General features: G+C 41.3%; 3 protein-coding genes across 4 annotated transcripts; 1 reads left to right on the top strand and 2 right to left on the bottom strand.

Moving 5' to 3' along the window:
* Nucleotides 1–505: 505 nt before the first annotated feature.
* On the bottom strand, nucleotides 506–10538 carry LOC308144735 (major histocompatibility complex class I-related gene protein-like). Its single transcript, XM_080515921.1, has 8 exons — nucleotides 10453–10538; nucleotides 4310–4576; nucleotides 2647–2925; nucleotides 1669–1977; nucleotides 1399–1500; nucleotides 1090–1107; nucleotides 935–981; nucleotides 506–697 (listed from the first exon to the last, which is right to left on the bottom strand). Exons 1-8 carry the CDS (start codon nucleotides 10502–10504, stop codon nucleotides 644–646), a joined length of 1128 nt encoding a protein of 375 aa, XP_080372047.1. The 5' UTR covers nucleotides 10505–10538; the 3' UTR covers nucleotides 506–643.
* Nucleotides 10539–11992: 1454 nt separating this feature from the next.
* On the bottom strand, nucleotides 11993–13918 carry ndufs6 (NADH:ubiquinone oxidoreductase subunit S6). The gene is made up of 4 exons (XM_080516115.1): nucleotides 13613–13918; nucleotides 13301–13354; nucleotides 13002–13124; nucleotides 11993–12127 (listed from the first exon to the last, which is right to left on the bottom strand). Exons 1-4 carry the CDS (start codon nucleotides 13754–13756, stop codon nucleotides 12059–12061), a joined length of 390 nt encoding a protein of 129 aa, XP_080372241.1. The 5' UTR covers nucleotides 13757–13918; the 3' UTR covers nucleotides 11993–12058.
* A 351-nt stretch (nucleotides 13919–14269) lies between these two features.
* Nucleotides 14270–15467, top strand: mrpl36 (mitochondrial ribosomal protein L36). Of its 2 annotated transcripts, XM_080516292.1 has the most exons (3): nucleotides 14270–14389; nucleotides 14927–15009; nucleotides 15094–15467. In XM_080516292.1, exon 3 carries the CDS (start codon nucleotides 15105–15107, stop codon nucleotides 15462–15464), a length of 360 nt encoding a protein of 119 aa, XP_080372418.1. In that variant the 5' UTR covers nucleotides 14270–14389; nucleotides 14927–15009; nucleotides 15094–15104; the 3' UTR covers nucleotides 15465–15467. The 2 variants fall into 2 exon arrangements, with proteins under 2 accessions (XP_080372418.1, XP_080372417.1); XM_080516291.1 differs by lacking the exon at nucleotides 14927–15009 and having other exon boundaries at nucleotides 14278–14389.
* The last annotated feature ends 701 nt before the right edge of the window (nucleotides 15468–16168 follow it).

Here is a 16168-nt window from a genome sequence, read left to right as displayed (position 1 = left end):
TTCATTAATGTAGGTTAGATATTGTGGACACTGATGAACTTCCAATTTTTTAAGTTTAAGTCTTTTTAAGTCAGCTACATGAGCAGAGTAGCTGTGATGGACTGAAATTATTATACTAAAATATGTACTAATTAATTTTTGTTCACCTGGAAGCATCATTAAGACACTTTAATGCTGTTAGCGTATGTTTGTATTGAATAATTGTGTTTCTGAATATAATTTTCAGGGGAATTCGTCTTAGTTTTCTCTTTCAATCAGCTTTGAGATTTTACAGTGGTTTGGTCTCAAGAAGATTATTATTATTTTTTTTAGGTGGACCTTGTCATTATTTGAATATCCTGAATTGACTTCAAGAAATATCCAGATGTTTTGAATCCGATAAGGCTTTAAATAACCAACAAATGAACTGAAAACACTTTAGGAAGCCCTTTATTTTCCTACAGTCCTTAAAATGTACCAGCGATGAATCATAATCATAGCACACTGACACATAGACCCACTTATTAGTTTATTTAACATGTGTGACTGCAGTGATTTCTAAGTCAATTAAATAAATTAAAAAAAACCTTCACCTGAATAAAAAGATAAAAACAATGTTATTTCCATTAAGACTTTGTTTTTGTTGTTCATCAGAGGCAGACACTTAATGCTCCGTTTGCATTCTGGTTTCTAACATGGTTTGCTCCTCGCTGGTCCGCTGTTGAGACAAATAAAGACAAATAATAAATCTGTTAGTTTGATTAGTTTCAACGTCGAATCCAAAGTTTACAATTGTGTCATTGTTCTGTAAACACAGCAGATCAAACGGTGAGAAATATGTCAAAAGTCTTCAAATCAAACATCAAATGTTAATGACAAGTCGGATTTGGAGTTAGACTGTAGTGTTGGGAGACGACGGGCTGATTTATGAGATCCCTTCACTTCATGTACTCACTTCCTTCACAGCTGGATCTTCTCCTGATGAAGATGAACTTACAGAGGCTAGAAAACAAAGTTTCACGTGTCAAAGAGGAAAACTTGTTCTCAGTGAGTTCTGTCAAGCTGTTTGTGTTGAATTCAAAATCTTAAAGTTGATAGTAAAGTACTCACTGTTAGAGCGTCTGAACCCTGAAAAACAGGAAGATAAACAGTTTTATTCAGAGTTTAAGTAGAGGTCAACAGGCGTCGCTGAGCTGCTCATTTACTTTCATTGGTTTTGAAAAACTTCTGCAACATTCTTCAGAATAGTGACTAAAATCCTTCCTAACACGTGAAAACAAACGGCTGAAGATTCATGTGGCTCCTGTACCGTCTGGAGGACTAAAACTAAACTTGATGTGTCACTCGGACAACTGATGGCTCCAGAAATCAGCTTCCTCTGAAAATCTGTTCATGAGAAAATGAGTGTTGTTTCTTTACTGAGAGTCTTTCTCCTCCAGAGGAAGAGTCCAATGATGCAGCCTGTCAGGAGAAGAAGTCCAACAGCAACAGCAGCAACAACAACAGCAGCAGTGGGAAACCCTGCAGATAAATCCACACAGCGTCACCTGGTTTTGTCTTGTTCACATTTGATGTCACTGGTGAACCACTAAATGATCTGTAACATCTCACAATGGGACAGATGGAGACAATCTGATTCAAAATGAGTGTAAAAGTGAAAAAGTGTCAATGTGAATGAGTGTCTCTCACCACTGCGCCAGTTGGTCAGGATGACACGTTGGTCCAGTGTTGTGTGGACGTCCTCTTTAACTCCAGCCAGATGAAACACACAGCTGTACCTCCCCCAGTCTTCAGCTTGGACCAATGAAAGATCCAGATCAACGCTCATCTGGAAGGTTCCATCGTGGTTGGGGAGGATCTCTCCTCTGTCCACCTCCTCGTGGAGCTCCTCGTCGTCTCTCTTCCAGAACAAGTCGGCTCTGTCGGGGTAGAAACCTGTAGCGTGGCAGGTGACCGGAGAGGTGGGAGTCTTCTGGAGGAGAAACACTGAGGGACACTCTGGAGAACAAGCAGGAAGACACCTCACACGTTGTGCCAAGCTCTTAGATTTTGAGTCATAATAAATGTGAGCAAATCTCAATTTGCTGGATTTTCAATACATGTATGTATGTTTGTGTGCATTTTAAACATAACTGTGATGGAGAAAGTTAAACCTGACTTGTCGCGTTCCAGACAAATTACTCCTTTGGAAACATGTAAATTACACATCTCGTAGGAAGTCGCAAGAACAACAGAGAACTGACTTTAAATGATCGATCAAGTCTGGAAATGGGTGATTTAAAAAGTGCCCAAAAACTGTTAATATATACTAGAGAGAGAAATCTCTTCTCATTGGAGATTATCTATAGGACATGAGTGACATGCAGTTCAGAGCCTATTGTTAGTTTATTGGCATAAAGATATAGGGCATTACTGCAGTATGTTCATTTCGTTATCACATTTGTACTGAATAATCAACTCTGGTAACAAGGACTAATTGGGAACTATGTGCATGTCTTTTGATGCATTGTGATGGAACTGGACACAAACACTTTAATGTAAAAGAGGCTGACAAAACTGTTTAGAATTGACCAGCCGCAGTTGCAGATGCACGGAAATGTTAATTTCCATCTCTGGTAAGCAGGTGAGAGAGAAACATAAGATAGAAACTATACAGTGTGATTTTACCTTTTCTCATCAGTGAGCTCTTCCCCATGTTCACAAAATTCTTGAGCCGATAATGACATTCATAAGTGAAGTAATGTTTGAGATTTGTCAACAGTGCTTTGTTATTGTCCAACATTGCTTTGACGATGACAGCCTTTGGTATTAGAGCGATCCACGTGTCTGACTTCAGGTCTAAAGATATGAAATCATCTCCGTCATAGCCAAATTGAATAAATGAGTTAACTTCATCGGTTTCATCGTCCCATTCACAGCCAGAAATTCCTTCGACAATCCAAGGTCCTGAAAGACCGAAAGAGAGACTTCATGAAACCAGAATTACATTCAAAACATGTGATATCACACACACACACACACACACACACACACACACACACACACACACACACACACACACACACACACACACACACACACACACACACACACACACACACACACACACACACACACACACACACACAGATTTGGTTTTGTGAAGTCAACTAGACTTGTTTGTCGTTTGAACACAAGCGTGACTGACTTTTGCTATTTACTACTTTTGCTGAACAGCAGGTGTCACCGTGAAAAAACTGAATCGATGCGCGTTCCAGCGGCAGGCCGTGCAGATTCTGGCAGCCAGGCTGTCATAATAAACTTGTTATAACTTTAAAACCTCAGAATCACTTAATTCCTGCGGAAATTATTTATGAACGCAGCACAAACAGCAATTTTTTCCAGCTCTAACACATGACAAATAATTGGGACTATTTTCAGGGAGTCTAGCGTGGAGTAGAACGCAGCTTCTCGGAGGTGTGAATCGCCTGCTGCAGCGGAGAAGCTGCTGTTCATTGTTTTGATGTCAGTGCCGTTCTCCTTGGCAAGCTGGTGTTTTAAAACGGTGACGTGGCAGCAGAGCACCTCGCTGTACAACAACTTTGCAAACACCCACGTTGACAGTCAAGGTCAAGTAACACGTCATGAAAAGTTGGATAGCACAGTGATTCCAAAGCCTCCTCGCTGGTTGCAAACTGTGGCATGAAATTGCTGACTAATTACTCCGCGTCTCATTGAGACCCGCCTCCGTTCAGGAAATCCATTCCACATTTTGCAGAGCGGCGGCAGCAAAACACTTGTGGAGTCATTTCAACAGGCAGTGAAGCACAGACACGGCTTCATGGATCTGAAATCTCTGCAGGTTGGATCAGAAAAAACGTCAATATATCATAAAAAAAATCCACGATAAAAGCATTTTTATCAGTAATGACTGACTGTCCAACGTATTTCGCGATCACTGCTTAAATGCTTTATTAAAAGTGTCATTAATTCATTAAAATACCAATTCATTTTATGGATAAAACATATCTAATTATTTCAGTATTCATTCAATTATGTCATGGTCCGGTTTTACACTGCTTCATGAATTTATTTCATGTGTCAAACTTTCCCATTAAAGTCAGTGGGCGAATCCTTTCAGCTGATTGGCTCCCTTGCACATCAAGTAAAGGCAGATTGATTCCAGATAATAGATTGATGCAGAGCTAATGAACATATTCTGATACACTGGGTGCCGCCATACGTTAAAATCTGCTCCTTACTCATAGTGAAACTCCAGATTTGTCTTCTCTCAAAGAAACTATCAAAGTTTTACTTGATGAAAACACTTCAACTAAAAGTTCAAACAAACCTTCATTGTGGTTTATGAGCTGCATTAAAATATTAATGGTTATTGTTGAGGTTTGTTGATTTCCTTTCATCCTCTGAGTTTCCTCTTCCCAGAATATTGGATAATCTTCTGTGATTTTGTTCATCCAGTCCTGTTTGGGCACTGCTCTCCTCGTGTTGCTGTCGAAGTGAACGATCTCAACTTCATCAACCAAAACAACGGCTACAAACTTTGGAATGTTTGTTGCTTCAGAGGAGGAGGTGTAGAACTCAATCAAAGAGTGAATCACTGTAAGAAAGAAAGTCCAGATTTAAGATCAATGAACAATACATACAGTCAATCATTATTACAATCACAAATTGGACATTTTATATCTCAGAATGTTCTACAAAACCAAACTTGTTCCAACAAGCCCCCCCCCCCCTTAGCTACAATTTTACACTTGATAATAGCATTGTTAAAGTCCAACTGCTCATGAGGAGGTCCAACCTTTGAAATGAGCATCAGATTTTACTTTCACCTGTATCTGCCCTGTTTCGAGCGCTTCTGCTCCTCGAGAATTTCCTCTCAAAGTGATATTTCTGTCTTCCTGACCTCAGTGTAGCCAGTGGACTGGTCTTAACTGCAGGAGCTGACAGACCTGAGTGGTGTGTTCAGATGCACCACAGAGGTTTTATATAGGGCTTACAGGTTGAACTCGCGGGGGAGAGCTTTTCTGCAGCCTTGTGTGCAGGGATTTCCCACATTATGAAAGATAGATTTGTGGGAATTGACAAGATTATGCACAATCCCTGCAATCACACAATGAAATTCCAGCTCCAGCAGGACAGACTAGTTAGAGCGTACAATGTCAAGTCAAGAAACGCTCAGGAACAGACACACTTCAGATTCGCCACAGAGCAGATATGTGAAAAAGTTGGAGTGAATTAGTGTATTAGACCCAGACACAGATACATCTGCTGAGAATAGCTTGGTAAAGTTTCAGTATCAATAACTTTTTCAACAAAATGTCATCAACACACAAATGATGCCTCTTTCCCATCAATGTGAGGTCGACAATATGCTGCTTGCTCATTTTTGTCAAAAGCAAGCGGCGAACTGCAAGTCTCTGCGGTATTTTCAGGTGCGCTACAGTGTAGTAAACTTGCGGAAGAAGTTTTCCAATAGTTCTTACTGAAAATGACTGGGACAGATTGCTCCTATGCTAGCCGCTAGCTGGTTGCTAATACACGCCCCACATGGCACATGTCGGCTGAGGGAGAAGCGCAGAGAGCCGGCGCATCAAGTTCTGATCCTGAAAGTGAAGAAGAAGCCAGGGATTCAGCAACGGAGATGGCGATCACTGTGCAGTTAAGTCCCCCAGAGCCATTTGACTTTTCAAGCTCGGCAGAATGGCCAAAGTGGATCAGAAGATTTGAAAGATTTCGTATTGCAACAGCTTTGAACAATAAAGCAGATGAATATCAGTTAATTCACTGCTGTATGCTATGGGAGATGCTGCAGATGACGTTTGGGCAGTTTTGCCATTAACTGCTGAAGACAAGAAGAAATATGATGCAGTCAAAGCAGCGTTTGAGCATTATTATGTGGGAAAACACGTTATTTTTGAGAGAGCACAGTTCAACTCCAGATGTCAATAAGATGGTGAGAGTGCATAATCATTCATCACAACTGTACATAAACTTGCAGAAAACTGTGGATTTGGAGTGCTTAAAGAGGAACTGATTCAGGGCGGAATTGTAGTTGGGAAAAAGGACAAGAGACTGTTAGAACAGCTACAAATGGACTCAGAATTAACTCTTGCTAAAGCCAGACAAAAAGTCAGACAGAGTGAAACTGTGAAGAAGCAGCAAGCAATACTGCACAACAGCTCTGCAGAAGATAAGACTCACAACATGGATGCAATAAAAGCAAATGTGAAGAAAGGAAGAACTCATAAATGACAACAGTCAAAAAATGTGCAGAAGACACAACAGCAGGTCGAAAGGGAGTGCGGCCGCTGTGGTCGAAAGAACAAACACTCGTTGAAAGACTCTCCAGCCAGAGAGGTTCAATGTAGGAAATGTCAGAAAAAAGGACATTTTGCTGTAGTTTGTCACAGTAGTGAGGCTGCATGATTAAGAGAAATCACAGAAAAACAAAATGATACAGACAGTGAGGATTGTGTGTTTTTGTGATAAATTGGTACAGAGAAGTCAGAGCCTTGGCTTGAAAAGGTCAAGCTAAATGGTGAAAACATTCAGTTTAAACTTGACACAGGGGCAGATGTTACACCTATTCCTGAGAGACTGTACAAACCCAACAGAGATGGTAAACTGCAGACACCCAAAAAGACACTTTTAGGGCCAGGCAGTTACCCACTCAAAGTAAAAGGCTACTTTGGGGCACAGTTGAAAGTGGAAGGGTGCTGTACAATGCAAAATGTCTACCTAGTCTCAGGCCTAGTCCAGCCACTGTTAAGCAGACCTGCCTGTGAAGCACTGGGATTGATATACAGGGTGGAAACTGTGAGAGAAACTGAGACAGATTTCAGAGCAGCATACCCAGAGTTGTTTAAAGGCTTGGGCTAATTGAAAGAGAATTACCACATTGAGCTAGAACAGGGAGCCATGCCTGTAGCTCTTTCTGCTCCACGACGTGTTCCTCTCCCCCTCAGAGATGCAGTCAGAGAAGAGTTAAACAGAATGGAAGAAATAGGAGTTATTTCGAAAGTCACTGAGCCTACAGAGTGGTGTTCAGGTATTGTTATCGTTCCCAGACCAGCCAAGAAGCCACCCAGGATATGTGTGGACCTCACACCCTTGAACACAGCAGTGAAAACAGAATGACATATCCTCCCAGCAGTGGATCAAACTCTCGCTATGATGAAAGATGCCAAAGTGTTCACAAAGCTGGATGCTCATTCCGGATTTTGGCAAATCCCCCTCACACCAGAGTCGCTGCCCCTCACAACCTTCATCACACCTTTTGGAAGGTATCAATTCAACCGCCTACCATTTGGCATAGCATCAGACATCAAACAAGGTGAAGGCAATACAGCAGCTGCCACAGCCTAAGTGCGTGGAAGATGTGCAGCGTCTCATGGGCATGGCTATCTCGCCAAATTAATGCCACAACTTGCTACCATAACCACACCGCTGAAGGAGCTGCAGAAAGATAGAAACGAGTTGATATGGGCTGAACCACAGGAAGATGCTTTCCAGAAATTAAAAGAGATAGTTAGCTCTACTGAAGTTCTCGCTCAGTACTCCAACACAGCAGACACAAAAGTCGATGCTGATGTATCGCCATACGGTATCGGAGCTGTACTCACACAAAAGCAGTCAGATGGCATGTGGCGACCAGTGACGTACATTTCAAGAGGGTCAACAGACACTGAAAGTCGCTACGCGCAAATAGAAAAAGAAGCACTAGCAGTCACGTGGGCATGTGAAAGACTTTCATCCTACCTCATGTGTCTATAATGCATGCTGATTACAGACCACAAACCCTTGGTTCCTCTTCTGAGCACAAGAGGCTTGGATGACCTTCCTCTGCACATCCTAAGGTTCAGACTTAGGCTGCTTCGCTTCTCATTCCAAATTGTCCACGTTCCAGGAAAATACTTTGTTACAGCTGACACCCTCTCACACGCTCCAGTTGCGGGTCCACCCTCTGCAAGTGATCTTCAGCTGGAGAAAGAGGTGGAGGTTTTTTTGGATTCGGTTATATCCTGTCTGACTGCGACGGACAAAAGGCTGGAGGAGATAAAGCGTGCACCAGACAAAGATGACCTGTGTAGAAAACTGAAGGACTATTGTCTTACAGGTTGGCTAGATAAATATAAGCTCGATCCAGAGGTCAAGGCATGCTGGTAATACAATATGGACTTGCATGTTGCTCAGGGCATTCTCATGAAAGGAGAAAGACTCTTGATCCCATCAACTCTGAGAGCAGACATTTTGCAACGCCTTCATCAAGGCCATCAAGGGATTTCCAAATGCAGGGCCAGAGCTAAAGAATCAGTCTGGTGGCCTGGTATCTCTGCGCAGATAGGCCATATGGTGGAAAGTTGCGAAACATGTCAAAAACACAGACTAGAAAGCCGCGAACCACTTCTGTCAACTCCACTTCCAGATCGCCCATGGCAGAAGGTTGGAATGGACCTGTTCGAGTGGTCAAAGAAACATTACATCTTGATCGTTGATTTTTTTCTAAAGATACATCAAAGTAACACAACTGAAACACACATCAGCAGAGGTCACTATTGACGCTGTCAAAGAGGCCTTTGCTCGGCATGGAACTCCTGAGACTGTGGTATCAGAAAATGGATCCGCAGTTTTCCTTGAAACAGTTCAACCACTTCGGTAAAGAGTACCAGTTCGCGCATGTCACAAGCAGCCCCAGGTACCCCCAGGCCAACGGTGAGGCAGAGCAAGCTGTTCGCACCATCAAGGATCTGTGGAAAAAGGACAGTGACTTAAACAGAGCATTGCTGGTGTAGTCAACTACACGCAGCAACAAAGGAAGGTCATTCCACAATTTAGGAGCAACAGCTTCAAAGGACAAGTCTCCTCTGGTTTTAAAGTGGGTCCGTGGGACAGTGAGGAGGTTCTGGCCCGAGAACCTAAGGGAGCGACCGGAGGAGTAGGGGCACAACAAGTCAGACACATATTTAGGAGCCTGACCTTGCAACGCTCTAAAAGTCAGAACTAAAATCTTGAATTCAATTCGAAATTTGATGGGGAGCCAGTGCAGAGAATATAAAGTAGGAGTAATGTGAGACCGTCTGCTAGATCCTGTTAAAAGCCGCGCTGCAGCATTTTTAAACCATTTGAAGTCGGTTCAAAGCAGATTTGTTAAAACAAGTAAAAAGGGAGTTACAATAATCTAAACGAGACGAGATAAAAACATGAATTACCACTTCTAGATCAGAGTTCGATAAAATTGGCCTTAGCTTGGCGATGTTTCTCAAGTGGAACATGGGTTCTCGCCAGCCCTACCCATGGGTAGAAACCTCCGCACTGCTCTACCTCAAACCATGGCCAAGCTGGCTCTAAAGTGGCCTGACCTGCAAACATTTCAGAAAAAGGATGAGGAGAGGAGGCGTGAGCAGGCGAAGCACTACAACCGCAGACACCGTACTAGACCACTTCCAACATTAACACCTGGACAGAAGGTTTGGATTACAAATGAAGGTACTACAGGAGAAGTCACCAGATCGGCCAACACTCCGAGATCCTATGTGGTAGAGACTGACAGGGGATTTCTAAGGAGAAACAGGAGTCACCTCAGACCAACAGGGACTTTCACAAGGTCTGGTCGAGTTGTGAGGCCTCCAGAGAGACTGGACTTGTAAATGATGTACATGTTCATTTAAATGCTGAAAAGAAATAAGAATGTTTAATTTGCTGGTTTTGCATGTGTTCGTTGAAACAGAAAGTGTTTTGAAAGAAAAGGGAAAAAAGTAACACAAAGAAATGTTCAAATGTTTGTTTTGCGTTTTCAGTATACAGCACTTTAATGGATAAGCTGTCAAACATGCCAGTTACGTGAAGCATGACTTTAGCTAAAAGGAGGTGTAACAGAAGGCATATTGGACTACGTGTCCCACAATGCATCGCACCCATCGGGGAGTTGGCTGTTTCCTGGTTACTAAACAAAACACGTTTTCTCTGCAAGCGTCCGTGTCCCGTGTCCTCATTGTACAGAGTACCCTTCTAAGCAATTCATGTTAAAACAAATGTAAACAAATGTGCACCATCAAAAAGTATGTGTGCACCACCAATTAAATTTTGACCTTCAGTAAAAGTTTCTGTTATTTTATATTCAAACTTTAAATGCTGGTGCTTTAATCAATTTTAATAAAGGTTGTCTTAAATTATTTAAAAAAACACGTTCTTTTAGGCAGTTTAGTTATCGGGTACTTTTTTTTTTTTTTTAAGTACTTATTTTTCCGACTTACTCCTATTTTATATAAATAAATAAATAAATAAATAAATAAATAAATAAATAAACAAACAAACAAACAAATAAATAAATAAATAAATAGATAGATAGATAAATAAATACATTTATTTATTTTATAAAATAGGAGTAAGTCGGGGGAAAAAAAATAAATATATATATATATATTTTTTTTTCCTAGTGATTATTGATCAGATGTAAAAGCTTATAAAAGCTACCTGGAGCCACGTTGTGGATTCCCAGCAGAAAGAGAACCATGAAGAGCTTCATTGTGACCTGTCCAGTCTTTATTCTCGTGTGGAAGAGTTCCCAGCTCCTCGGTTTGTGCGTCTGAACTGGAAAAGCAGGAAACAATAAAAAGGCGTGAACCTGCCTCTGACCCAATAAAAATTCAATATGAGTGTTCTGGGTGAAACTGCCTCACCGAGGTACTGAATCGAAACTGAAAGAACATTCAAGCATATTTCTGCAGTAATCAGAATCTATAATCTAGCTATCTATCTATAATGAAGTACATAAAGTTACCCAGGACACTGGTGATCCAAGAGAAAAAAAACACAACAGAAGATATACAAAAGAAGAGAGAAAAAAAAAAAAAAACTTAACTCCAAATAATTCTTCTTAGTCATTTCTGATTTCAGTCATTCTTCATTGTAACCATTAATTATTTTACATTTCAATGTTTTTTTGAAGCACAACAAAGATTTACACAATTTTAAGTCATTGCTAAGTCCATTATATAGTATGACTTCCAGAAATTACACACAGCTATATTCACTATTGGTTCTCACACTACCTCTTTCAAAGACACAAATTATAATTAGAATATTAAATTAGAATTAGAATTTTATTTTTCACTCAAAATATTTTTACTGTATACAATGTCTATGAATTTTAAGCTGCAATATTCTCTAAGTAATTTATTAGCGTTTTCCAGATATGAAGCTTTATTTATTATTCTAATCATTCTTTTCTGGAGTTTAATGACAGGGTCTGTTGTGTATGTATTTCAACACAATATGTCATATATGGCATAAGAGTGACAAATACAAAACACGCAAACATTTCTTGTTCAAAAAGTTGCTTGTTTTATAAATAATGCCAATATTTTAGATCTACCCAGCAACACTCGCATTGAATTATCATTGGTTCAGCCAGTTAGCACTCGATCGGACGTCAAAGTCACAAATAACGATAGTAAACCTGGTTCACGCCTCATTTTCCTACTTTAGTTTTTATTTTTTGTATTCCTGCTTCTTCAGCTCAGAAGCACAAAATGAGAGGAGCTGTGCATAATTTTGTCAATTCCCACAAAGACGTTGGATTGAAGTCGGAGCTCATGGAAAGAATAGATTAAATATCAAGCGGAATGTTTATGCAAATAAATGATTAAGGGGAAGCAGGAGAAAACAACATGGTCGTCGTCTGCAAACACAGTGGACGGGACTATTTGTAAGCCGACATATTTCAGATGAATGCAGGTTCTGGACATTTTCATTTTTTTTTTCAGACACTAAAGAAATTAAATTAGCTTCGTAGTTTAGCTCTCAGCCTGTTCCCGGTGCATCCATCTCCCTGAGGGTTTTTTTTATGAGGAAATTCTCCTGACAATCACGTCTGTTCCTGCACTATTACGTGAAGTGACAACAAACTGAAAGTGTTTGAGGTCGTTCATCTCACTCGACACGCCGAGCTCAAACAGTCTGCTGCACGTTTCAACAAGATTCCAGAAAAAAAACAACAACTAAACACTCAGACCGACGAAACATAATTTATTAACCAATATGGTGATTTACACAGAGCAGCAGAGACAGAGGTGACGCTTCAGTGATGATGCTTCTGCTTGAACTGTAAGCCGCAGTAGCCGCATGTGCCCACTTTAGTGTCTTTATCCTGGAGACAGAAAGAGTGACGATAACAAGGTGGAAGTTTTCACACGGTCAGGATTCTAAACAGCAATTAAAGGATCGAAATAATGAGCAACAATACGGTGTTAATGTAGATGAAATGCAGCTTTAAAGCTGATTGGATGGACATTTCCCTTCTACTCATTGGATCTGGTATTTGACATAAATACACTTTTGATTTTGGTGACAAAGTTGCAAAGCACTGTAATATGGGAGTTGTAAAACCAAGTGAGTAAAGAAGAAGATAGATTCTTGGATCATAAGTTCTACAACACTGAAGGCTCAGTCACACATTATCATAAATCGTGACTCAAGAAAATGGACTTTTGGAGGATCTCAATCCCGAGCAGGCTCAGAAGGTCTCATGATGAAGGACGATTTTCAGCCTTTATGATTTCAAACCAAAGTAATAAAATGTGGAAATGATGAATGAAGCCCCAGTGGCGTGAGGAGAGGTGTGACGTGTTCTGTTCTTGTGTGAGCAGGATTCTGAATACAGGGAGTTACAGTAATGCAACCTTGATAATGTGAAAGCGTAAAATGTCATTTAGAAACCAGTAGAAGTCAGAAACCACCTGGTTTATGCTTTTACAGATACTTGTGATGACGATTTTATAGAAAGTGTAAAGTTAGGGTTCCTGATGCAAACAGGATTTGTCGTATTGATTTCAGATTTGGAATCAATCATATGGAAGAAATACTTCAATGTCAAATTTCACTTTCACTGCAGAAAATCTGTTGAATTAATGGCTCTTTATCTTCTGCCTTCAAAATAAACTTTCCTTTGCCCGAGCATATATTCAGATGTATATGACAAATGAGTACATTAGAATATAAACATTGAGTCTCCCTTCTCATACCAAGTTGATGTAGACTTTGGGGTGTCCCAAAGCTCCACCGCCTCCATCACAAGACACCACTCGGGCCCCGATCTCAGACACTGGCTCCTCTGCCACCAGCTCGATGGCAAAGTTTTTATTCACCTGGACACAAATTATACAAATAAACAAAACAAAACAAAACATTGCCAATACCTGCAATCAGTGACTGCAGGCTCATTATTTTGATGGCCAATGTCACAGTGAAAAAATACATGTACACAAGGGAGAAAGGTTTATATTTAGGATGGCATATTGTTATGTGATGGTTAGGGGATTACCTCTTTCTGCCTGCCAACGAACCTGGCTCTCCGGGGGTCTTTTTCCTCAAACACCTGAGAGGAAAACATCCGTTATGATCTGGATGCAGGAACCAAAAAAACCCTAACACTGACAGCAGAATCAAGTTGAGTTGAGGAACTGACAGTATAAAACAGAAAATCCATTCGTTATCTCCAAAAACATAACAAAGCAATAGATTTAGGTGTGTCCGGTAATGGATGCAGTGTACTTTTCCGTGACACTTGGCTAAGGTTAGCTGACGCTGGGCCGCCGGGTAATGCCTTGAATGGCGGGATTCACCGTGAGCTTACCTGGCCGGTGTGACCGATGGGTTCGCCGGTGGTGGAAACCTCTATGCTGTACCGGTGAGCGGGCACAGCGGCCAGCCTAAGAGGAGAAACCAGCGCTCGAACACTTCCACTGAAGGACAGAAGTCTGCCGACGGAGGCCGCCATGTTTACAACAGTCCGTTTCCCAGACTAGACGAGAGTTAATTTGTGCCCTAAACTCAGACTGACAGGCTCGACCACTTCTATAATGTACACAAATAGCAAGATTTCCTAATATAATCTAGAACGTTTTCTTACTCGTCAAACCGTTTTGATACAAACAGAAAGAAAATGTTCTTATATTTCCCCAGAGCTACAGAGGTGAACTGCCTGAGAGACAAGATAAAGGGGCACCAGATTCAAAATACCGGAAGTTGTGTATTTATCTGGTGTTTTAGATTAACTGGTTTCCCTGTTAACTGGTGACCAACTTCCTTTAGCGTCCTTCGTAAATAGAAGACGTGAAAAACCCGTCTTTCTTCTTTCATCGTTGTTATTATGGTCAACCTTCACACCTATTAATTCAAAGAAATATTATTGATATCTCTTATGTGACTGTTGGCCTCTAACATTGTTGAAAAAAAAAATTTCTAATGAAAAAAAAACGACGGCCGCTGGAGGAAGTCAGTCACTGGTTAACAGGGGTACTCATTGCTCCGCAACACCGTGCTAGCAACCTCAGCGTCGCAGCTGAGTTACTACGAATAAACGCGACATTAATGCGTAAAACCCATGTTTCAAAGCAGCGAGGGACTTCTGGTAGGTTTGCTATCGTTATTTGTGACTTTGACGTCCGATCGAGTGCTAACTGGCTGATGTATGAGCCGTGTTGTCAGTAGGTCACAGTAGCCTCCTTGGCGTGTTGCACAGCAGCCTTGAAGTCACATGTTTTAATATCTGCTTTTATTCAACAATCAGATGTAAATTGAGCTGCTTTTACGTCCATCAGGTGGTCACAAAGTGCTTTCAGTTCAAATTGTGTTTTAGGATGACTCAGTGTACCTCCAGGTTCATGTTATTTGTGCATAAATAGACATAAACTGCATCTGAAAATGACAATACAGCAGTACAAAGGTGTTTCATAGGACAGATTTCTATAAAACATGCAACCAGCATAACGCCAGGTTTCGTAAATGTAAAATTTGATGATTTGACAGCAAGATCTGGGGATAATCACATTTTTCCAGATGCTCCAGCCAATCTATGTTGACGAACTTAATTATATGCTCATAACAGGGGTATTTACACTAAAAGGAGCTGTTACTTATCTTGTTTATGTCATTTTTATTACGCCAGGTGGTCAATTCAGAACAGCCAGCAGGATTGTGTCCGGTACATTCAAATTGAGGAAGTTCTCAATCAGGAAGCCAGTGAATCAGGTGTGTTGTCTTGGTTCTGGTTACCTTCATATTAATTCAGTCCCTCCTTCTACAAAAATGTGTTTTAATTTTCCCTCCCTGCAGTCTTTCACATCATGGCCCCTCTGCTGCTGAAGCTCCTGGCCTCCTCCCTGACTCGCCCGGCGGTCCAGATCAGCCGCTTCAGTCTGTCCGGTGCTTACCGGGGTCTCTGCACGCTCACCGCCGCCCCTCGCACGCCCCACCCGTCGTGGCCCCGTGTCGGCTCCACCCACATTTTGCCCCTCGCCACCCGGCATGGAGCATCTCTCCTGGGACAGTGTCGACTACTTCTTCCCAGCATCCTCCCCTCCGCAGGAATGAAAACCAAGTCTGCCCTAAAGCGGCGCTGCAAGGACTGCTTCTTCGTGCGGCGGCGCGGACGTTTGTTCGTGTTCTGCAAGACTCACCCGAGACACAAGCAGAGGCAGGGCTGACGTCTTGGGTGTTTGTATGAACTGTGCAGCAACAATAAATGCTTTAGCTGAAAATAGTCTCGTTTTTAATCCCTGGTTTGATTCGAGGTTGTGCATGTGTGAATGTTCTCCCACGGCATGTGTGGGTTCCCCCTCATGCTGGCACTGGAACTTCTTTTTAGATTCACATCCAAAAAGAAATGATTGAAATTATGAAACAAATAATGTTTGACAACTATATTTCTGAGTCTATATTACATCTTTGGCTTAGAGGATGAAATGACGTACAACCCCCCCCCTCAATCTTGACATTGGCTCTGAATTCATCTTTTGTGGTGAAAAACTGGTGAATGAAAGTTTGAAACTGCAAACTGAAGTGACACCTTGAGACGGGGCGTAAACCCACATGTATGAGGTTTTTGTTCTTCCTTTCATTCTTTTCTATATAATTGTACAGGGTGTGGTGGGGTTGCCTATAGATTCACAATGGTAAAAATCTGTATCTCTGAAGAAAAAGGTTGAGAATCACTGGTTTAACTGACTGGGGATGGCCAAGATGATGAGGATGATGCAAACATTTTCACTTTAGTTCCACAAGATGGAGCCAAAATGTTGCTTGTGGGGGAAAAAAAAAAATCTGCACTGTAATGGATTCAGATGGTTTTGCCTCCCCCCCAACTTAATGAACTTATTCATCACAGATCAAGTTTGTGCCATCGAAGGTT

This window comes from Blennius ocellaris (assembly GCF_963422515.1).
Source record: "Blennius ocellaris genome assembly, chromosome: 20".
NCBI classification, from domain to species: domain Eukaryota; kingdom Metazoa; phylum Chordata; class Actinopteri; order Blenniiformes; family Blenniidae; genus Blennius; species Blennius ocellaris.
The sequence above is the reverse complement of the archived record's forward strand: the minus strand, read 5'-3'. Positions and strand labels throughout refer to the sequence as shown.